Source organism: Gasterosteus aculeatus, chromosome 14, assembly GCF_964276395.1.
Source record: "Gasterosteus aculeatus chromosome 14, fGasAcu3.hap1.1, whole genome shotgun sequence".
Classification (NCBI taxonomy): Eukaryota; Metazoa; Chordata; class Actinopteri; order Perciformes; family Gasterosteidae; genus Gasterosteus; species Gasterosteus aculeatus.
Genome location: NC_135702.1, coordinates 14,246,343 through 14,268,920, shown reverse-complemented (window position 1 = coordinate 14,268,920; position 22,578 = coordinate 14,246,343). Strand labels below are relative to the sequence as shown.

The 22,578-nt window shown below is 45.0% G+C and overlaps 1 protein-coding gene across 13 annotated transcripts in view; it reads right to left on the bottom strand.

The window, feature by feature from the left end:
- unc13bb (unc-13 homolog Bb (C. elegans)) overlaps window positions 1-22,578 on the bottom strand; it is a 63,871-nt gene that overhangs the window by 3,763 nt on the left and 37,530 nt on the right. For 4 of the 13 annotated variants that reach the window (XM_078088254.1, XM_078088262.1, XM_078088257.1 and 1 more), the window contains 35 exons: window positions 21,276-21,551; window positions 21,073-21,163; window positions 14,274-14,320; window positions 14,050-14,128; window positions 13,249-13,323; window positions 12,878-13,097; window positions 12,555-12,782; window positions 12,298-12,439; window positions 11,994-12,163; window positions 10,750-10,865; window positions 10,347-10,510; window positions 10,061-10,211; window positions 9,825-9,893; window positions 9,403-9,492; window positions 9,099-9,236; window positions 8,883-9,013; window positions 8,650-8,735; window positions 6,428-6,554; window positions 6,181-6,277; window positions 5,615-5,758; window positions 5,127-5,204; window positions 4,748-4,825; window positions 4,548-4,568; window positions 4,196-4,243; window positions 4,051-4,074; window positions 3,335-3,361; window positions 3,055-3,120; window positions 2,761-2,775; window positions 2,072-2,092; window positions 1,765-1,785; window positions 1,297-1,385; window positions 1,063-1,209; window positions 815-938; window positions 676-729; window positions 518-595 (listed from right to left, as the gene is read on the bottom strand). In XM_078088254.1, the coding sequence (XP_077944380.1) occupies window positions 518-595; window positions 676-729; window positions 815-938; window positions 1,063-1,209; window positions 1,297-1,385; window positions 1,765-1,785; window positions 2,072-2,092; window positions 2,761-2,775; window positions 3,055-3,120; window positions 3,335-3,361; window positions 4,051-4,074; window positions 4,196-4,243; window positions 4,548-4,568; window positions 4,748-4,825; window positions 5,127-5,204; window positions 5,615-5,758; window positions 6,181-6,277; window positions 6,428-6,554; window positions 8,650-8,735; window positions 8,883-9,013; window positions 9,099-9,236; window positions 9,403-9,492; window positions 9,825-9,893; window positions 10,061-10,211; window positions 10,347-10,510; window positions 10,750-10,865; window positions 11,994-12,163; window positions 12,298-12,439; window positions 12,555-12,782; window positions 12,878-13,097; window positions 13,249-13,323; window positions 14,050-14,128; window positions 14,274-14,320; window positions 21,073-21,163; window positions 21,276-21,551 (3,532 nt within the window). Of the gene's footprint in view, window positions 1-517; window positions 596-675; window positions 730-814; window positions 939-1,062; window positions 1,210-1,296; window positions 1,386-1,764; window positions 1,786-2,071; window positions 2,093-2,760; window positions 2,776-3,054; window positions 3,121-3,334; window positions 3,362-4,050; window positions 4,075-4,195; window positions 4,244-4,547; window positions 4,569-4,747; window positions 4,826-5,126; window positions 5,205-5,614; window positions 5,759-6,180; window positions 6,278-6,427; window positions 6,555-8,649; window positions 8,736-8,882; window positions 9,014-9,098; window positions 9,237-9,402; window positions 9,493-9,824; window positions 9,894-10,060; window positions 10,212-10,346; window positions 10,511-10,749; window positions 10,866-11,993; window positions 12,164-12,297; window positions 12,440-12,554; window positions 12,783-12,877; window positions 13,098-13,248; window positions 13,324-14,049; window positions 14,129-14,273; window positions 14,321-21,072; window positions 21,164-21,275; window positions 21,552-22,578 lie in introns of those variants that run through there. The other 9 variants (XM_040197727.2, XM_078088264.1, XM_078088255.1 and 6 more) reach the window with 8 other exon arrangements.

Genomic DNA, 22,578 nt, shown 5'->3' with positions numbered 1-22,578 from the left:
GTCAATGACGACGGGGAGCATCTTGCCGCTGATAGGCTATTGCGCTGTAGCGTCACTGCGTTTTGTCGCCAAAGATGGAATATTTCAACTTTCGACTTTGCCGCGTCTGTGCATAGACTTTGTATGTAAGCCTGTGGCGCAAAACGCTGGCGATGCGTTCGGTGTGAACGTACCATTAGGCTGTCAGCTGTAAAAACTTGACAGGCCACAGAAATGTTGCAAATCTTGGATTTAGCTATTGTAAAAATGAAGTTCGAGTAATACGGTATTGCAAAATGGTGGTGAGCCATGTGAAATCAAAACTGCAGGTTGGGTTTTACAACATTTGTCCAAAGCCCTCATTTCATCCACCTTTGACCTCTTCCTATCCCCCGGCCTGTCAATCAGACCACGTGTGGTCACGAGCCACCCGCGCGACCGCTCAGGGTCCTCCATTGATGGGTGAATAATTGATGAGGCTAATGTGACCCATCTACCCAGCATCCTGATGAAACCTAAGCCGGCGGTATAAACTGACCTTGATAGTGTCCAGTGCCACGTCCATGACAGCACATTGCCTGGGAGACAGGCTCTTAGCCTCCCCTGCCATGTGATCCTGCACACAGTTGCCACAACCATAGATGAGCGAATATGTACAACGCCAGGGGGACCCAACACACAACGACATTATGATACCTTGAGTTTGGAGAGCTGGCCCAGTTCCTTCGCAGCTGAGAGAATCTGTGCTCCCTGCAGGAAGATATCAAGGAAATTCAGTTTACTGCTCCTCATCCACTTTTTGAGCCAGATTAGCAACAAGCCTCGCAGAGCTTACAAAGGTGTCGTTGCCCTGTGGCAGAACGATGGTCTTTTCGAGGCTGCCCATCACGATCCTCCACAGCTCCTTGAGCACGCGCTTCAATACAGTCTTCTCGCACGCGGTGGCGAACAGTGTGAGCCTGCGGCGAACCCACAAACAGGTCAGTGGCAAAAAAATGGAAGCTGGGGATTTGAACCCGATGATTTTAGGACACAGAAGAAGAAAGAAAGGACAAAAATAAATGAACATCTCTATCCACTCACTTTCCATCCAGGAAATCCATCAGTGGCCGCAGCATGTTATCGGAGTCGGCGTCCACCTGGTTCTTGTTGTTGTCATTGAGTGGCCCTTTGATCTGGTACAGGAGCGACGCCATCTGTCGCATGCAGTCGTTGATGCGGTTCTGGAAACTACAAAAAGAAAAATAAGTGATTAATCCGAACCAGCGGGCGCACGGGTATCAAACCGGAGGTGTCCGCCAGTCGGGATTGGGCTACCTGTTCCCGAAGGTCCTGCTGAGCTCGTCCAGCACGTTGTTCAGCTTCACCTGCAGGTCGTTCAGCAAGTCACTGGCCTCTGGGTCCATCTGCAGAGACACGAGCACAGGATCCAAGCAGCACATTTTGTTAGAATGTGAGCTCCTGTCATGCATAGAAAGACAAATCCATGGCAGACTTGAAAATGCAGGGAAAGTAAGCATACCATGGAGGACATGGTGCTTGTTAATTCATTAAAAGGTTTTTCATTTCGTATTTTCCCACAAATTAACTCTAAAGCTGCAGTTCAACTTAAAAGCTAGAAGCTACGAGTGGCAGCGAGAAGTCAAGATTTTTAACAGCTTCAATACCCAATCAAACCGAGGATACCGATGGGATGAGAGAGGCAGGCTTGTAATCCCTCCTGTGGCACAGACATGTCCATCACAAACACCATATACAAATAATACACAAAACACACAAACCCACCTTTTTACTAGCAGGCTCCAACTTTTGCATTGAGCACAAAAGAAATAAAAAGTTTAATACTGGAAGACGAGCAATTCATCAGCCGTACACCTCAGCCATTACCATGGTGACAGGCAACAGAAATGCTCCGGATCTTTTATTTATCACATTTATCAAAGCAAAAACTAATTGATGCTCCTCGTCAAATAAGATCCTTTAATGGTGAAGATTAGCAGATTTCCTGCTCATCGACCGAGCAGAAACCAACATGATCGCAGGTCGTGAAAAGTACAACAAAAACGCAACGCACACATTCGAGCGGACCCACCTTTTTATCAGCGGCCTCCAACTTTTGTAGGAGCAAAACCAAAATGAAACAATAAGAGTTTAATATTGCAGGAGATGTGCGTTTTATAAATGTCATGAGCACAGGGCGATGGGACCAGTGGGAGGAAGTGGAATACCTCCAGTGTACCGGACTGCATCTAAACCAGCATAGCATGGAAAGGCTCAGCCAGGCTGTGCATCATTATGCTAAAGATCCAATGGCCTTCTGATTTATGATTCCCTCGGGGTGGCAGGGGGGGGGTCATTAGCGAGGAGAGACGGAGGGTTCCGCTGTGCGGCACAAAGCGAAGGTCTTAGGGGAGGAAGGGCAGTTTGTCGTGTGCCGTTTTTGTTTGGCCCCGGGAGTATATTTGCACATGCAGGCACGTGGGTATTAATACTCATGAGTCTACGCCTGAACTCAACTTCCTTCCCTCGAAGGCACCTTCAGCCTCTGACAGGACAGCCAACGACCTCTATCAATGGTTTCTCAGTCAGAAAGTGCTGAGGCAGCAGATGCTGCTGTCCGTGTGGCCTACATTCTTCACGGATTCATCCATCTTTGCATGGGAATGTTTGGGGGTTTTGATAAATAAAAAGCTTCTGTTGCATCTTTAAGCCACGTGAAATTTAAACTGAAAGAAACAAATATTGCAGTCTTTTCACATCGGAAAGCAACAATACACCCACCTTCTCCTCGTCGGTCTAAAACAAACAAAACAAACAAACAGAACATAAATGAAAGAAGAGAAAACAAAGCAACGATGTTCAGAATTGACCTTTTGCTTCAGGGGAAAGTGAGTGACAGTTATAAGGAAGGAAAACGCAACAGGAAGAGGTGAAAAAAGATGGAGAGGACCACGGATGACGTGTTCGAAACACAAGTAACCATGACAACCACAGCAGGGCCGAGTGTCACTCACAGGCTGCTGTTAGTGGGAACAACAGGGCACACTAGAGGGACTTGGGACTCCTGCAACAAACCTCAACCTCATTTCTCTCAACATCTTCCCCTACATGTTCCTCCTCCTCTTCTTCACTCTCCTCAAACTAGGCACAGCAGCGAAAAGACAACAAAAATTGTTTATTCTCACTGCCACAAAATATCACGACCATATTCAACAACGTTTGAGGTCACTTCATCACCGTTCTTTTAAAAATGAAATATTCCATGAGTGATGCAATATTATTTTTGGGTAGATGGGACATTTGAGTAGATGCAAGCATGCTTCAAACAACATGTTTGCATTTACAGTGGACTTGCCTGCCATGCTAGCATTCTATTGTTGTGCTAGAAAAGAGGAAAAAACATGAATGTGACTTTGCACTCCCCCCAAAAAACACATTTAAGTTCATAAGCCCTCCTTGGGTAAAGCGGTAAACACATATTTGCAGAGAATTAAGTTTGAACCTGGCGTTATACGCTCGCTACATGAGGAGAGATGCCCCCCATGCTCCCAGGTAGGTGTTTCTCTGTAAAGAGATTGGTGTGGGCTATGTTCACGGTTGGAACTGCAGATGACTGAAGGGATATGGACCACTGAAATGCAGCTCGAGTGTTCAGCCACAGCGGAGGTATCGTGTCAAAAATCAAGAAAACGGCCCTTCCTCACAGATGTGAGGACGTGTGGAGGAGTATGACATCAGTGGGCTATAAGCTATAGAGATGGGAGCATGGATACTCTGCCTCAGCTAGCCAGAGCTCCAGAGGAAACTACTTTCTGTGTATCTACTTTTCCTATAGGTGTCATCTGCAAAAGACGACAAGGTCAGTTTGACGGGCTACCGACGCCGCGATGATTCACTTTGTTCATCCACATTGCTCTCTCTAGAACTCTCTATTAAATTAGAGAGAAGCCGAATCCAACAAAGGAGAAGGATAAATGAAGGATGGCTAGCAGCACCATGGACATTGTGGATCTACTATCCTACTGTTAGTGGATCTAATCTACCACGCACAGCACCAACCAGAGCATTCACCTCCTCATCGTCAGCTATGACCGGCTGTCCAAGCCACCGCAGAGGGAGAGAATAAACACACCATCAAACTGATAAAACATCCAAAAGATGTGCTTCTACAGTATGGACAGATATCTGGCCTGCTCAGACCATGGCGGAAACATACCTCCCCCATATTTTCCTCCTCCTCTTCTTCTTCCTCCTCTTCATTTTGCTTGAATTGTAGAGGGAATTCATGGGTTGAAACTTTAGCTACAGCATCCAACCTCTAAAATCCAGCCACCAACCAATCATTCAATACTAAAACTAATAATATAGACCACAGCTACAAAGAATAATAAACAATAAAGCGCTACATACTGAAAATAGGGATTCATCTCGAGGCGTTCAATTGAGAACCTTTTTCTATTCCAAGGTTTCTATTCCAAACTAGAACCCACCCAGGGATTCTTCAGAGAACCCTTCCACACTACCAGGAGTCTACATCACATGGTCTCAAGAAGCACTACTGCACGTACCAGCACTTCTTCTGTTGCAACCTGATACACCAGAGACACAAATACAAAGACACACTAATCCTGCTTCTATGACAAAGGCTTAGTGGACCAGTCAGGCTTAGTGGAGGTCAGTTCATCTTTTTTCTTGGAGCCAATAAGAGATTCATAGTTTCAAATATGTACAGTCATCCATGACGCTCAATAAATGCAGGTTGTCTCACCTGTTTGGCACCCATCGATTCAAACATCTTCTCCAGCTGGATTCTTAACTGCTGCACATTGTTCAACAGGACACACGGCTGCCAGAGGACCCGGGCAGAGACAGACAAAGAATACACAGAGATATTACACACAAGGAGCCCCTCACTTCACAAGTAATGCAATCACTGCCGTGTAAGAATTAATTCAATTTTTATTTACGGAATTATTACGTTTTGGAAACACTAATGTAATTCGAAAATAAGTTTGTTTGTGTAAAGGTGAAGCCGCTGGAGGGTCTATTAAGTGTAAAAACTAACATCAATATGGAAATGTGAGTAAATGAGTACACCATGACAGGGACTTAAATCAGAGAATGATGGTAACTATTTGAGCACTTACAATCCTCTCCTTGTCGATATAGGTAGGAAAACTCTTGGTCAGTATGGCGCTGTACTGCAGGAGAACTTTGGTAATAGTCTGGAGGCGAAGACGAAGAAATGCATTAAAACAATTTATTAATCATAAAACCTTTCCCAGATGACTACAGAGTAGGATCTCTCCCAACTACGTTATTACAAATATCGCTAAATGTTCTGTAGTGTATTCTCCGACATGTAGGAAAGCAAATCCCTCCTCCCGGGGAGTGTTATGTCCAAACAAACAATAATTTTTAATGAGGAAATTTCAAATTCCATTTATAGAAAATGGAGTCCTGAGGCCAGACAATGGGGTTTTGTAATTCACCACATATCTTCTAATATTATCGTTCTACTTCTCATTATCAACAATGTAAACTTGTGGACGGAATCCACAAGCCGTGTGGTGTGGCTCCTGCCTAACTGGTCTGTGAGATTCTTAGTCACGCCCATGCAGCCTCGTGGGTGTACCTTGGAGAAGCGGCGACTGTACTGAGCCATGACGTTGGGGTCGGGGCATTCCAGCTTCTTGATGATCTCAAAGCTCTGGTTGAGCTGCGTGAAGATGTCCACAACAGAGCAGGAGAACAGAGCGTGCTCAGACGTCTGCTGGAACTGAAACAAGAGGGACACACAACTCATGAGACTTTCACAGCGTTGTACCCACGACTCAGCACACAGTACCCACAGTACCCTCTCGAACCCCCGTGAGAGGATCTACAGAAACCAACTCTTATATAGTTTCACCCACAACTGTCTACGCAGGTTCTATCCAGAGGCTTTCCACCTTTAGGACACTATCAAGAGCCCCCACTTAGGGGTTCTACTGAGAACCCATTTATACTCCAAGGGATTCATCTAGAACCCACAATTTCATTTGTGAGGCATTTCATTGAATCCTTACAGGAGGTTGTTTAAATTCCAAGGGTTTCATCTGGAACCTTTGGTCGCATCTAGAATTCAGTCAAGGGGTTCTACAAAGAACCTTTTTGTAATCCACCTCCTTCAACATAGAGGGGACATGTTTATTCTCTTACTCCATCTTTTTTGTCTCTTTCGAGGGCTCCATGCATAAACTCCATGGATACATCTTCATTCTCCTCCAACCACTGCAGCACAAACTGCAAGAACCATCTGCAAGGGGGAAAAAGCATTTGTTTTTTTTATTTAATCGGTTTATATTGTAACGTTAGGATATCTTATTTGTTAACAAAAAAACATGTTTGGGGGAAATTCATGAAATATTTCCCCCTGCCTACGAGCGAATGAGTCAGCAGCACTTACGACGGGTAGTCTGGAACGACACCCTTGAAATTTGGCAGCTCCTTGACGTATTCATTGCTGAGCCACTTGACTTTGAAATGCAGGTTCATGTAGTCGGTGCTCTTGCACAGCCTCAGCTTCTCGTGCTCTGCACACACAAAAGACAGACATGTGCAGGCTGTGAGGAGGTTGACCCAGAGGGTGGGAGAAAGTCACGCCACCACGTTGCATTTGATGGGCAGCAATCGAGGGGGTTTGGACCATGACTGACGGGTCGTAATACTTGTGCGAGGCTAAATTGCGAGAATGCAACTGTAATCTTCACTTTACAGTTCACATTCTTTGAATTAACAATTACCAATGGGACTAATGCATTTGCTAATACACAAAACAGAGCAAATCCTGTTTCCCACCGTGGACCATGTACTTGTAAGGAAGCAGGAAACACTGCTTCATTACATGTTCCAGGTCAAACTCCAGGTTTAAACTTGCTGCTGGTTTTAGAATGTGGTGCAGAACTCCTACTTCCTGCATACATGCAAAATGTACCACAATAATCCAATCTAATAAATATGGGCATATAAAAGGTGGTCCTGGAGTGGAAACGTTGGAAGACTGATCAATATTGTTTTTAGATTCTTATCCCTGGTCTGGATTCGGTCTTGACCTGGTCCGGACTGCAGCGTACTGATAGTAACAATCAGCTCAACTCCAACGAGGCACTTAAGTATATTTTTAGTACCCAGTAAGAAACTACTTCTGCGCTTAAATTATTCCTTAAGTATTCCTTGGAAGTGCTTTGGGAGCAAAATCTCTCCGGGCTCATTCCATCTCTTCTCTTCGTGCGGATTGGGTTCCCTGCCTCAGTGCTGTGGATATGTTTAAGAGATATTTTGGTGGCGGGCGTGGTTTTGGCTCAGCTGCAGGGGGGGACTGAGAAGGGAGTGGTTCAGGGAACGGTGCCGGGGGAGGCAATTTGCCTCAGCTGATGTGAATCAGCAATCAAGTACGCTCCTGTTAAGTATGAGAGATCCGGCGACAGCGGGGGAGCGAGGCGAGGAGGCTGGAGCCGGTGTTGTTGTGTGTGGAACAATATCAATAAAACCATTTACTATGGACCCGACTGCTTCGTGCCCGTCATTTCAAGACCCCCCCAGAGGACCAGAAACTGTTCGTGTGGCGGGAGGTCTTAGTCTTGACGGGCTTCAGCCTCCAGCCAGATGGGAGGAACACACAGTTTTTGTCCGGGGTGAAAGGGGTTGGCTACGATCTTTTTAGCTCGCTTCAGGGTCCTAAAAGCGAACAGATTTCAGCCGATCACCCTCTCTGCAGAGCGGATGACACGCTGCAGCCTGCCCTTGTCCTTGGCTGTGGCTGCAGCGTACCAGGCGGTGATGGAGGAGCAGAGGATGGACTTGATGATGGCCGTGTAGAAGGTTGAATTTCTTCAGCTGCCTCAGGAAGAACAACCTCTGCTGAGCCTTCTTGGTGATGGAGCTGATGTTCAGCTCCCACTTGAGGTCCTGGGTGATGATGGAGCCCAGGAAACGGAAGGAATCCACAATAGTGACGGGGAGTCACACAGGGTAATGGGGGAAGGTGGGGCTCTGTTCGTCCTGAAATCCACAACCATCTCCACTGTCTTTAGAGCGTTGAGCTCCAGGTTGTTCTGGCTGCACCATGACACTAGATGGTCAGACTCCCACCTGTAGGCGGACTCATCCCCACCAGAGATCAGTCCAATGAGGGTGGTGTCATCCGCAAACTTCCCCCGTACAGTTTCTACCCGGCAACTGTTCTCTTTCTCCTTACCAGTTTTACCAGAGCTTTTCTTCTCCTCACTTGTCCTTTCCTTCCAACCTCTAAAAAACACAACTGTGGCTCACTGGTAGAGTAGCGATTCAATCCATTTCTCTGCTAAACCATATCGACGTGTCCTTGGGCAAGGCACTTAACCCCAGATTGCCCCCTAAGGCTGTGCCATCGGGGTGTGAATGGGTGAATGATGACATGTAAAGTGCTTTGAGTTGTCACAAGGCTAGAAAAGTGCTATACAACTACACCCCATTTACGATCCCAATTCAAGCCGGCAAAACCAAAATACTTCTTCAAACTACATAATCATCTCCTCTTGCACATGAAACAAAAAAAGGCTTGTTGCCGTTTTTTGTCGTAGTTTCATTGGCGCGCTCCTACTGTGTTGTCAAATTGCCGATGGATGTGGCTCAACGGGTGCGATTTACCTTCCATTGCGTACTTCATGTCCTGAGCGAACAATGTCCACATGACCTCCGCTGACACCTTCCCTACGTTCAGCTCTTGGGGGAACCTGACAATAAAAAAAATGTTTTAGTGTTGTGAGCATTTGGAACCGAGCCTTCAAAGAAATCTCCTCCTGTCAATGCAGCGGGAATATGAAGCAGGGAAACTCTTTCACGGTATTCCGTATCATTTGAAGTGCATCCTCATCACTTACTGGTTGAGTACAGGTGTGTAGGAGTTCCTGTCCTCTTCGATGATGGAGACGATGAGCATGATGAGTTTGGGCCAGAAGTCCAAGTTCTTGGTACTCGGACCCTGCTCCTCCAAAGGGAGCTCCTCCTTGTTCTGGATGAGACAATAACACGGGTCACTCCCTCTTACAGAGGCACCGGGTGTGGGGGGGTCGCTGTACCACGAGCCCGTGACTTACCGCGTCGATGGGCTGGTACTGTCTGCTGTACAGCTCGTGGCAGTTGTTGAAGATGTAGTCGTACGTAGAATTGAGGCAGGCCTTGACACAGTCCTTTACCACTTGGCTGGCTCTCGGCGGAGACTGCAGCTCCTGGACCTGCTCGCCACATGCAAGATAGTAAGGTTGTTATTTACACTCACCTGACCACCACTGTGCATCTACAGGAGGCAAAGTGTCCCATTTAGAAATCATCTGATAACCATGTGCTGAGATCCTGCAGCAGAAAAAAGAAAATTAAGATAGATGAAAATCTGTAAACTACCTTCATTCTGAAGAAAGTGATGCTGGTCAGGAGGTCCACGGTGGATTTCAAATCCTGCAGCCGATCCTTGTTGCTGGCGGGAAAGTGATTCTACGGAGAAGAATATCCACTTAAATACAGAAGAAATTCTCATATATATATATATGATGGCACAGACATTCTGTGAAATTAAATTAGGGTAATTAAATTATAACGATTTCAAAAGTGAATGACAAAATGTAATACAATATTTATATATATAATATATTCCTATGGAAGCTTTTGCTTAACTTACACCACACAATAACTAGTACGAGGATTTATAGGGAAGAAAATGGGAGACCACAGAGGTACATTTTTCAACATAGATAACGATATACTTATCAGAGGAATAGGACTTTTGAGACCGACATTGTATTTATTGAATACAATCCTAATTTTACCCTGTAGGTCGAGAGGTCGATGCGCAGGGAGTTGTGCAGCTGGTCTAAAAGCTTGACAAAGCGTTCTTTCTGTGTGGGTAAAAAAAAAATAGTGAGAACAGGAAGTGGAAGCAAAAAGATTTGTACAGAAAAAGAATGCGGGGACAAAGGCCGAGAGACACAAACACAGAGACACATTGTGTGTGTGTGAGTGAGTGAGTGAGTGAGAGAGAGTGTAATCCTAAAATAATACAAACCCCAAAATTGGAAGCAGAGAAGCGGTCGGAGGCGGACACATTGGTGGAGGCGGTGGTGTGGGCGTAGAAGGCATTGATGTTGGCCAGCAGGGTGCTCATCACGGCGGGAACCCCGGGACACATGTACTTAGACGACAGACAGGCAAAGTGCCTGGAGGAACAGGGGGGGGGCAGAGCTTGTTACAGACGCTCACGCTCAGTCAAACTTCACAAAGACATCTCGCCGTCACACAGAAAAGTTTCCGACGTTTTTTTTTTTGACACAGCATATGAGACTCTGACTCACGTCATCGCCTGGTAGATGGACTCGATCCCGTAGCGCATGGCAAACTCGTCCACGATGTCCTGGGCCACGTCGTCGTAGTACACCTTCCAGGCATCATCCCCGCGGGCCTCTGGGATCTTCACCACGCCTTGGCCCAGCATGTCAGTCGAGTGGTGGAACAGGTTCTGCCACAGACACAGGTAATTTGGGTGGCTTTAGTGCAAAATTTATCACGGAAAGTTGTGCCATTTCCTTTTCAGGGTAGAGGCGGGATTATGTCTGCGTTACAAGCGTATCTTTGTGATCTGAATGCCATCTAAATCACCGACACAGACGCAGAGGCTGATGACATGAGGTTACTTTACTTTCGCCTTTATACACATCCAGTGTGTTTAGACCATTGCTCCAACGCCCCAACAAATACCTCGTGCAGGCAGGTGTACTGCACGTGATACGGAGCCACCTTCTCCTCTCCTTTGATCTCCACGTTGATTTGGAGGCGAATGGCCCCCGACACGGCCGACTTGTCCGTCCTTTTCTCTGTAATCAAACACAAAGACGCGTCACGCCAATACACCGCTTCCTGTCTCCTGTCCGATGATACCCATCGGTGACACTGGAGGGCCACAGGAGGCCGCGGCAGCCGGCGCTGTTAACGTGGCGCTAATTACAGGCTGTTACAGTGGTAGCGCAGAGCCTGGGACTCTAATACAAGTGCTCCGGCTGATAGTGGGGGAGACGATGGCAGGGGGGCTGCGTGGATGTGCGCCCGTGTGGCGCCCCTGCTATTTGGCCCTGACAGGCGCATCATTAAGTGTAATTTATACGTGTCGCTGGGGGGAAGAGAGTCGATTGGAGTGCAGCTTCTTGATAATCACACATCGGGAGGAGGAAGAGAGGCAGGCGCGGGAACATAAAGATGGCATTCTTGCACGCATTACTCGAGTGATCATTCTATTGGAATGTTTTGTTGATGCAATTAACAGAGGGATATTAAAATCAAGCACTGCGTGTCTCCCAGCTGACATGAAACTGTGACCGATTTATTAGGCATTCATATTCAGCGCTGTCCCAGAGGCAGATCTATCAGGGCTATTTCCAGCACTTTCAATCAAAGTGGAAACAAGACTGTGAACGCCTCGCTATCACATAGCACACGGAGAGAGGGTGTAGTGCTTCTAACGGACAGCGGTCATAATGTGAGCGTTCGTGGTGGTTCAAAGGTCGCTGAAGACAATGCTAACGAATACAACCTGTGTCTGTAGTCTGACTAAATAGCACAAGGGACCCATTAAATCAGCCCCTGCGTATTAACATCTTGACTATATTCATGGCTCGTCTTCAAGCTCGGGGGAGTAGAACTTTTCCTTTTCCTTTAGCTGGTTTAGAGGGGCAGCACGTATTGTCATGCTTCTTGTTAGGCCTCGGGGTCCTCTCTACTCTCTATGGCTGATGAGGTTAAGACGAACACTTCTTCAGAAGCAGACAGGTTAAATGAAGAAGTAGCTTGTACAATATTCAGTACCTGTGTGCTAGTCATCCTCTGTAAACAACCAAGAAAGGTGGAGCAGTTTCTCTTTTGAGTTTTTCTATGTTTTACCATCCAGTTCCATCAAGTACCAACAGTAAATGTCTTGGTGAAAGTCCATGATGAGGCAGCGTACTGACCCAGGTTGTACCACACGTCCATTTCTCCGCTCAGCGTTCGCACTTCGATTATACTCTGGCCCAGGAAATCATCGGACTCCCTCTTCAGGCGCTGCTTCACCCTTGACTTTATGTCATCATCCTCGTCCCACACACGCACTTTAATTCGATCCGAGGAATTGTGGCACTCGCTAGCGGAGAAAATAAACATACAATATATAAAATAAAGAACTTTTTTAGAGTTCAAACTTCCCCGTAATAAGTCAGAAATAACTTTGCACAGGTAAACATTTATATTCATAAACAACGAGTTTTAGTGACATACAAGTGGTACTTCTCCTCCCAGACCGGGTTGAGGTTGCCATAGATGGTCTTGGTTCTCTTCTTGGTCTTGCCCACCTGAACGGTGACGTATGGATCACTGGATCCTGTCTTGTCCTTTGCCTGAAGTCCCTGGGCGCAAACAACTGGCGCCACGACCAAGGAACAAAGACATGAACAACCGTTGTTATGAACAACAACCTTGTGTAATCGCCGCAGAAATTCCTGCTGAGGGTTGCACTTTTAAATTTAAAACTTCACCTGTGATGGTGATCTTGGCTGACCACTTTGAAGTGCCGTCCAGCACGCTCTGCTTGATGGTCTTCATGTGCTGCGCGTGGGTGGCTTTGCTAACGATGAACACCTCCCTAATGAGTTCAAAGATTTCCGGCTTGTTCCTTTCTCGGATCTTCATCCTGTCCTTCATGGCCATGATGATATTCTGAGTTCGGTCTTCAGCTCCATGCTTAGAACTCTTCTCTGCAGCTCCTGTGAATTACACAAAATACCAAGTACAGATTTAAATCAAGGCACTACTCTTTGCGGCGCGTGTGTTGTTTTATTGCTCTGCAGGCAGTACTCACGCTGCAGGCAGTCGGCGTTCAGCAGCTCTTGGCACTTCTCGTGGCACTTGACCCCACACTCGGAACAACGCATGCCTTGGCGGGCTATGCCCCACAGCAGCCCCTCGCACTCGTAGCAGTATGTGGGCGTCGTGGCGGTCCACACCTCGAAGTTATGTGGCGTGGTGCAGGATATGGGGTAGATGAGAGCCTGCAGGGTCTTCTTGTACACATGGTTCTTCTGCAGAAAGATAAGGTGGGACAACTTATTTTCACATCAAACCCAACTAGGTGGGAGAGAATCTTTGATCGACAGAATTAAGACAACATAGCAGCTCTGAATGACAATATTCTGTTTTGGTCAAAGTGAAAGTGTAATCTGTGATACTCACCAGCTCCCCATCCTTGACGGAGGACCGTGCGGCCATGGCAGATGCGATTCCCGCCTTCCTGGCTTGGACAAGAGACTGAACAAAGCGTGACACAGGACATTTCAGACAAGTAAGAATTTTTCAAAAAGTATACACAACCCACAACCAAGCAGAGCTCAAAATATTACTATAAAAATGAAGGTCAGTACAGTTAAAAGGGAGGCTCTCGTATTTGTCAGGGTGGTGAGTAGGGTTATTATTTATTTTCAATGATGCAACTAGATGATCAGAAAACCCATGTGAGTATTATTAGTTTTTAGGAGACTAGTGAAACCCATGAGCCAAACGTTTCATGGGAGTGTTAATACCAACCAGGAGGTGAGGGAATGATTTGATATTGTAATGATAATATCAAGTAGGAAGAAAAGGCTACCCTTAACCAAGATGCATGCAAATGCCTTAATTTGTGTTAAATAAGAGGTTTGCGACTAAAGAGATCAATATGTTGTGGACATACTAGTATGAGGCAACTACCGTTTTATGTGTCCTACTTGATATTCTGAGCTTCAGGAGAAAAGGGAGTGGCAACTGGGTTCTATTAACTTACCATAGCCTGACCAAGGAGAGTGAATGCATTCAAGAGAGTTGGGGGAAATAGTTTTGGGTTTAAGAGAGGAGGGAGAGAGGAATTAGCAGGCTGATTTCATAATTGTCTGCTAACTGAGAACTGCAACGTCTGTGGTGGTCTCACAAATAGAATGACAACATAGAACAAAAACAAACATGTGACATGACATGAACAAATGACAAGTTACTACTGACCACGTCGCTGACCAAGGGGATGGGCTTCTTCTTACGCAGATCTGGCATGCTGTCAATCCCGTACAGCCCAGACCCCCCACTGTGCCCCAACAACAAAACAATCAAAGTAAATAAAAGGTTCTCACATACTATAACTCAGGACATTTCCACTGTCCCCACAAAGCTCAAACGATTATAGTGGCAAAAGCATATTATATATAAAAAATGTAGAATATATTACATACCCTGGTTTGACCCAGGCTTGTCTGGCATTGGGTTCCTCATCTTGGATCTACAGGATACCAAAGAGACAGAATTTAGGCTGATGGCCTATAAGGACTTTGACATTATATTGCACAGCGAATTACCAGAGCTTGAGAAGAGGGAAGTTGAAATAATTGAAAGTTGTATTTGGTTGAGTTTGACCTTGTTGGTGTTAAAGAACAACAACAAAAAGACGAAACAATAACTCTTTTAAAACACAAGATTGAATAAACATAACTTGCACAATGCCACAGGAATACTTCTATTGCACAGCTCAAGTAAACTTTAACAGATACCCCAGATAATTTGGAAGTCCCGGGGTATGTGGGATCCCGTCAGGGTTAACTCCAAGTAAGAGTTTCTGAAATCATTTGGAATTCTGTGGGAGGCTTGCACGAAGAACTGGGGATTTGCTCGCTAAAGATTAAACATAGATGAAACAATAAAAAACTATGAAATACTAAATCAGCCCCATGGTAACCTCCGAGTGCACAAGCCCTCTCTTTGACAAAGACAAGCAACCCACATGCTAAAACAACCATCCCACATTGACCTACATCAACAGGAAAACAACTGCAGCTTAAATAGCTATTGTTATATGAGTAACCTGATAATCTTCTGTCCAACATTCTGCAAAGAAAAAAAAGAAGAAAAATCACAGTAGGATTAGAAAGTATGAGTGTTTATAACCGACACATAATAATAATAATGTCACAGTTCATCGGGTCTTTAAATGCTTTGAGATGTATGTTTTTGCTGTTATTACTGAGCTTGTCAACAATTGAAGTATAGAATATACCTGGAGTAAACTCATCTTGATATTGGGATCCCTGAGACCCTTGAGACACCTGAGAGCCTTTGGACCCCTGGGAACCCGGAGTAGATTTGGACAGTCTATTACGGGTTTGGCGCTTTTCCCTCAGAATGCGCTGGAAATTAGCCATACGCTCCCTGTGAATGGCATCTGTGGACGTTCCTTGATTTTCGCTGTCAAGAACGTGAGTTTCCCCTATTGGACTTAACTGCACCTCATCTGTACTGACCCCTGAGCCCAGGGAACACTCATCCTGCCTTGGTGGACAACTGTCTGGTGTTAGGGCAAGCTTGAACGGTTCCCCATCTGTTGGATATTCTCTGTTGTCCCGAGAAATGTCTCCAGAGTGACATTCAGTCGGGGTGCAGGGAGAGTTAATTGCTTCACGGGGGGATGCTTGAAGGGAGCTTGACCTCTCATGTGTATCACCACAATCCACTTGGGCCGACGCTTTACCCTGCTTCTTTGGAGGGCCAAGCTGGGTAGGATTCTCTGTCAGACTGACCGCTGCCTCTGTAAGATCTGTTCTCCTCTGCTCCTCCTTCAGATCACTGGCGTCTCTAACAGGGGATTCAGGTGCTTCTGATCCACTATCATCTTTAACACCTTCAGGGCTGGATCCTTCTAACTTTTTCAGAGCCCCTTTCAAAGCCGACTGGAAAGTGAATACAGCCTTGCTAAAAGTGGTCACATTAACCCCTACATTGGGGGTCCTGGCTTCACTATCAGGATCTATTTCGGAAGACTCTTGTGACAAAGAATCTCCTGCTTCATCCCTGGAGATGGTGTGATCGGTCCACTCCTTGTCCAAACTATCAGCAGACCCCAGATCAAGGGTGTCACCAGAAGACGCACAGTCATCGCACAGTGAATGTGATTGCAGGTAAGCATCATCGCAGTCCGTCAACAGCACAGTGGAGCGACTTGGACTCCCGGAGGGCTCACTGCCCAGTTTGTTTGCGCAAGCATCCATGGTGTGGTAACCAGAGCTACGGGAGTATGGGCAGTTTGCAGAACAGTCGCACTCCAGGTTTTCTTGCTCGGTTGGTAGTCTAATCCAGTCAAGCCTACTGGAAGAATTGGAAGGAGAGTTGTGCTGGTGTCCGAACAGCAACGCAAAATGCTCAGAGCTGTTGTGTGACGAATGACCTGGTGTGATGCTTTTTGTCCCCTCTGTGGTGCACCCCCTCCAAACACTGACACCATTCTCAAGCTCCTCTCCACTGTTCCCGCAAGAGCAGATGTCCTCCTCACTCCAAGCTCCTTCCCCACTGACGCTGTGCTGCATATCATCAGAAGGCCACCCTTCATATTCGGTGTCACCAGAGCGTAGGCTCGCTCCTGGGAAATTGGAACTGTGGCACGAGGACAGAGAGCTGGTGCTTTGGTAGTCATGGCCCCTATCCAAGTAGCTGGGTTCAGGTTTAGAAGGGCCGAGCATGCTCATGTTCGAATCATGCTTTGAGTTCTCATTGTCGGTTTGGTGTTCCAATTGGGGGTTGACTGTGTCATTGTGCCAATCTTTAGGTGATCTATGGGAAGGCAAACGTTTGGAATCGTCTCCGCATTTGCTGCGATGCAACAGTGGATCGGTGTCGCTCCCTTGAAGAGATGTGATGGCATTCTGTCTACCCAGGCTTCCTCGCCTGATGCGTGACGTTTCGGCGGCTCGAGTAGGATGAGGTGCAGCCGAAGCCCCAGAGTAAAGCTCACCGATTTCACTGAGCACTGCATCGACACAACAAGATACTTCATCGACCGAGCCTCGCACAGATGTTAGATACTGCCTCAGGTCGGAAATCTCCTCCTGGATCTTGTTGATGCCTTTCAGCTCTTTAAGAATATGTTCCACAATGTTGCCAGAGCCTCCCTCTTCCTCTTCATCCCCCCTCTCCTTTTTCTCTTCAATGTTTCGGATCTTTTCAATAAGCCCGGGTAGAGTGTCCTCCACAGCCCCGATGCCATCCAGGCAAGCCGAAGTGCTGTTGTCAGCTTTGGTGCAGATAGTTTCCACGGATGAGAGGTCATGAAGGGAGTCATCCTCTGGTCCCTGCAGGCACTGCTGCAGCTTTCTGCGCAGGCTTTGCCCCACTTTGGGGCTCTGTGATCTCTTCAGGTCTTGCCTCTTGTGCGACACTGGGAGTGGTTCCGGTTTGTAGAGTTCATCCTGTCCACCGGGGTGTCCTCTGGGGAGCATCTCTGAGAAGTGGCACCGGTCGTCAGCTGTCCCCCCACATGGACAACACAGTGCTTCAGTAACTCCTCCTACTCACAGTGGTGTACAGCATAGCGTAAGCTGATATTTTACACTTTAAATGGCTGAGTGCCTGTACTGAAAAAACAGAGTTATTTTGCTGAAAAAATTGATCAACACTTTTTGAGCCAAAAAAACTCAACTTTTGTGTGCTACTTGTAATTTGTCAGTTATAAAATTCCTATATCTAATGATTCGAACATTTGACAATGCGATCATTTGGTAAAAAATAATGCTAACAATTTGTTAGCCAATAATATTGGCTATAAAAGGTATTTGTTAATATTTAAGAGTCTACAGTAAAGAAGAGGGATGGGCAACATCTATAACTGAGCCAGAATGCAGCTGCCTACATCTCTAATTGGGATGCTGTGGAAAGCTTGATAATTAGATAATAGCTCGATACTTTCCTCTAAGGCCATGTCATTCTTTCACACCCATACCAGCTGACTTGATCCATCCATCTTCAAACCGCTTATCCTGCACACAGGGTCGCGGGGGGGCTGGAGTCTATCCCATATTCAGGCGAGAGACGGTCGCCAGCCAATCGCAGGTCTAACACAGAGACACACAACCATTCACACTCACATTCACATTCACACACCTACGGGCAATTTAGATTCCCCAATTAACCTAATCCCCAGTGCTTGTCTTTGGACTGTGGGAGAAAGCCGGAGAACCTGGAGATAACCCACGCAGACACGGGGAGAACATGCAGACTCCACACAGAAAGCCTGCTGGGCGGAGTCGAACCCAGGACCTTGCTCCAGAACTTGCTGTGAGGCGACAGTGCTAACCACCACACCACCGTGCAGCCTCATCCAGTTGACTTGAACTAAACTTAAATATATCTGATGGCATACATAATCATTACGGGGAAATTGCAGCAGTTTGCATAGTATACATTTACATTAAAAACATTTTGGGGGAGTTTTTCCTGTGCCGATGTGCGGGCTTCGAGACAGGGATGTTGCATGTGGACTGTAAAGCCCTCTGAGGTAAATCCTTCATTTGTGATTTTGGGCTACACAAAATAAAATAAATTGAATGGAATTAAATGCGCATAAGAATCAATTCATGCATGTGAAACATACAATATTCTTTGGTTTAGCAAGTATATGGATATGTCTTACATGCTCCTTCCATTTAGTCTCAACATATATCAGCGACATGAACTTTGTCCATTGAGCTTTGACACCTTTTTCCAGAACTGTCACAGTATTTGCATGCAGAAGTTAATTTTCTCACCAAACTAAATCTGTGGCAAGACAAGTATTTGCTATGAAAAGTTTCTATAGAAGCAATAAGTTATTTTCTATGTACATTATAGATAGGAACAGAAGTTTTGCTCAGTATAACATGCCTTTTTTCTTTTTGTTTAATTAAATTGGAGGTGATTCAAAGGATAAACAAATATATTAAAATGCAAGCCTTACCTCATTCTGAAAAAATAAATAAAATCAAGAACAATCTGAAGATGTCATGTTGCAAGATTAGAGTCGCTCCGTAGACCAGAAACAGTAAGCTCCCGGTTTGTCTTCAAAATGTATCCCGGGGTTATTATCAAAAGTGGTGCTTTGCCTCAATTGCACCAGCAGATCTTCTCTAATTGACAGAGGTGGACTCCTTCCTGCCACTGGAGCGGCAAGTGTCACAGCGGCAGACCCCGATCACACAGCCGTTCTCGGTACTCTCGGTTAAGTAGCCATCGCTACCCCTCCTCCTCCCCCTCACACACCCTCTCCCCGCTCTCTCCTTCTGTCCTCTGGCAGAGAATTCCAGCACAAAGCTGAGCCAAGGTAGCTCTTAGTCACATTTACTCCTTTGTCGGTGTTTATGCTGCTGACTGCTAATATTTGGGATTATTTTCTTTCTAATCTTTAAAAAGTGAAAATAACCCCTTATAAATATATCTGTACCAATGGCTTACAAGCAGTTACTGTTTTTCTTGCTTATTTCTAAATTTCTTTTGTAATTTTATTCTTTTCTAATGTGTGAGTGACAAACTAATTATTATTTATATATTATTATTAATTCTCTTGGACATCAGTGGGTTCGGTTTGTTTAGGTGTATGAGAAAACTAGCCTCTTTTCATTTATTACCTTTCAATTGCTAGTTTCAAGTCTTCAAAATATCCAAAATGCCATACTTGAGAACAGCAAATAATGAATGGTATTAGTATTGTAAACTTACACTGGAAGCTAGTTTTCACTTCCTGCTCTGTATTTCGAGGAAACGTAAACACGGTAAATATTTTGTTCTATTCTCTGTATTTTAAACCTAAATGCACGGTTCATTTACAGTGTCTCTTTATAAGTCTCTACTTCTTTCCTATTTGTCCTGTAATAAATGGCACTTTCACCGTGCATTCTCTATATACTCATGTGTTCGATCAGATATCACTTACAATGTGAGTGCATGCAAACCTATTATTATAATGGAGCCAATCGAGGTTATATATACTTCTTTACTGCTGTGCTGTAAAAATCATAATCAGGGGTTAAAGTATAGAGATCCTTATGATTTTATTATGACCATCCTCTCAAGATTCCCTGACTATTTTCAAGACCAGATTTACCGTACAAATTGTCCAGATTGGTATTGGGTTGTTCTGAGGCTACGTGGCATCGCATTTTGACACCATGATTTCCTGTGTGTATAATGGTACTTTTTCAAAGAAATGAGGGGCCCCAAATGCATTAAAATACATCTAAAATGAAGGGATAAACTGCTCCGACGATGGAATTGTAACATCTCATCGCTTGCTGTACATCATTCTCTTTCAATAGACTGTTCAAATGAGAAGAGATGGTAGGGTGATATAGTCTTGTCCCTGGACCACCGTTTATAGGCCCATTAAGCACTTCCCAAGAAAAGTACTCAGTGACCACCACTGAGTCACCATTGACAGTGGAGCATGGGCTCTGACACCATCTGCAAAGGCAAATTATAGGCCCTTAGGCAATACGTGATGGACGTTAGTCAACAGAGGGACACTATACTTTAGCCTCACAATCACAGTGCCATGTGAAGAGCAACAATCCACCAACGAAGAGTGTGACAGAGTGGGGAATGAGGCAGACACAGCCTATCTAAACTGAATTGCAAATGCAAAGCTAACAAACTGGGCAGTATGGTAAGGCTGGATCAAAATGTTCTAATATTTGGGTATTCTGTTCAATTTTAGTATCGAGATATATATTTTTACCAATTTACCTTTAGCCCTCGGAATTAAAACGCTTGTTATTCAGTAACAAATAACATTAGGGACAGCTCTACACTATTATCTCACCTCTCTATGTCTGCTAGGCAGCTGCGGCACTGAGGAGCGAGTTTATGAAAGGTTTACTGCATTTCATATTGGTTGGGTGAAACTAAACAAAATGCTGTTATCCTTAACTTGAAAATGGTTTAGGAGCGACTCTGTGCAGGAGCTGAATCCCAAGTTGTTCCACTGTTGCTGAAAAACTTTGCCTGTGTACTACCCAGAATTAATAATTGTAAATATGAGGGCGCAGAGGAGTAAACTTAACAAAACATCTATAAACAGTATATGCAGTGTCTTAAACAACCAACAAGGTAAAACTCAACCACCGTCATAGAACTGAAAATGCGAATGTTCACATAGAAAAACTAAAAAAGGAAAGAACGTCAGACTTCAGGAGGTGATGACAGATCAAACTTTGGTGGAGTAACTGAACCACTGCCTACCTCCCGGAGCTGAACCCTCACTTTATTGATGACCTTCAACCAACGAACTCTGGATGGGGAAAATGGTAGAGGCGGCCCATCATCATTGAACCTGGGTTACATGGATTTCAGGACAGGGTTGCAGAAAGAGTTGGAGACAATCCCTGAGTATCTTCATTGGAGGATCTACATATCCAGGGTTGAATTCTGTGCATAAACCATACCGTAGCAGTTTGGAGGAGCCCCGCTCTGCTGGTGGGTCCTTTAGCAGGCCCCGTCCTACTTCAGGGGCCAGCCCATGCTTCTGCCGCTCACCGACAGTAGAATGTCCATTGGTGGGTGGTTGCCCATTGGTGGAGGGATGAAAGCTGGTGCTGTGGTAGGCGTGGAATGACTCCTCCACTTCGGACCCTCCAGTGCTCTCCTGCCCAGTCTCACTAAGCTGGGAGCTGGTCTGGCTCAGGTTTCCAGATGATCCAAAGCGACTACTTTCCACTGGACTACAAAGGCGAGAGGAGCGAGGAAAATATTCATTGTCAGATTGTGTCAATTAAATGAATGAATAGAAACTGTAATTATCAGTTTTAATGCTATATAGTACTAGAAAAACACAATAGCTTGTTTGCAATCAAGTCTCTATTCACCCAAAATTGAGATGGAGGGCAGGAAAAAGAATCTTAATACGTCCCCTAGACTTCCTACTATACAGCTTGCCAGATGAAGGTGTATGACACTCTAAAGTCTTACCACAATTTTGTGAGCGGCGAAATAGTGGAAATCTTGTTTTTGCCCAGATAGCTAGCATCGCTAAAAACAAATTCCTAGGAAGTTTTTTCCCCATCATTAGATTCGTTGGAACAACTGTTAACAGCCCAAACCATTAGACATTATTGCTGCAGTATTGAACCTGCCTCCAGTTGCCTGCCCTCCATCTGGAAAGCACGCCACTGTGTGACGTCATCTGCAAACAACCTATTAGGCTTTGAGCTTTTTAGGGTGTACTAAGCGCCTCATATCTACAGAAAACCTCTACACACCGCATTATAACCTAAAAAGAGACTGTGGAATGTCGGAGGATAGTTAAATTGGCACAGTGTATGAGGAAAAACTGTAATTTCATTTTCATTTTTAGGGACATAATACAGATTAGTTAAATATCCTAAAAGGTAACTTGAATATAATTGTGACCACATAAATTAAAACATAAATCTGAATTCCTGCTCAAACAAAATTTACATTATTTTTAATGTTGGGGGTGTTTGTGTTCATATTTGAGCCTATAAATATTTTCTTTCCTAACAAACTATAGGGGAGTGGAAATTTGCTATTGACTATAGAAGTTCAGGTGAACAAGAAAATCAGTATCGAAGGAGTAGGAGAGATATTGGCACTCTTTAATAATTTATTTATAACCATTACATATATATATAATATATATGTTTAATTATTATTACTGCAAGTATATAAATATGGAAATTTTGTTTCGGGAATTCTGTTTGGAAAATGATGACGATGCACACAAAATAT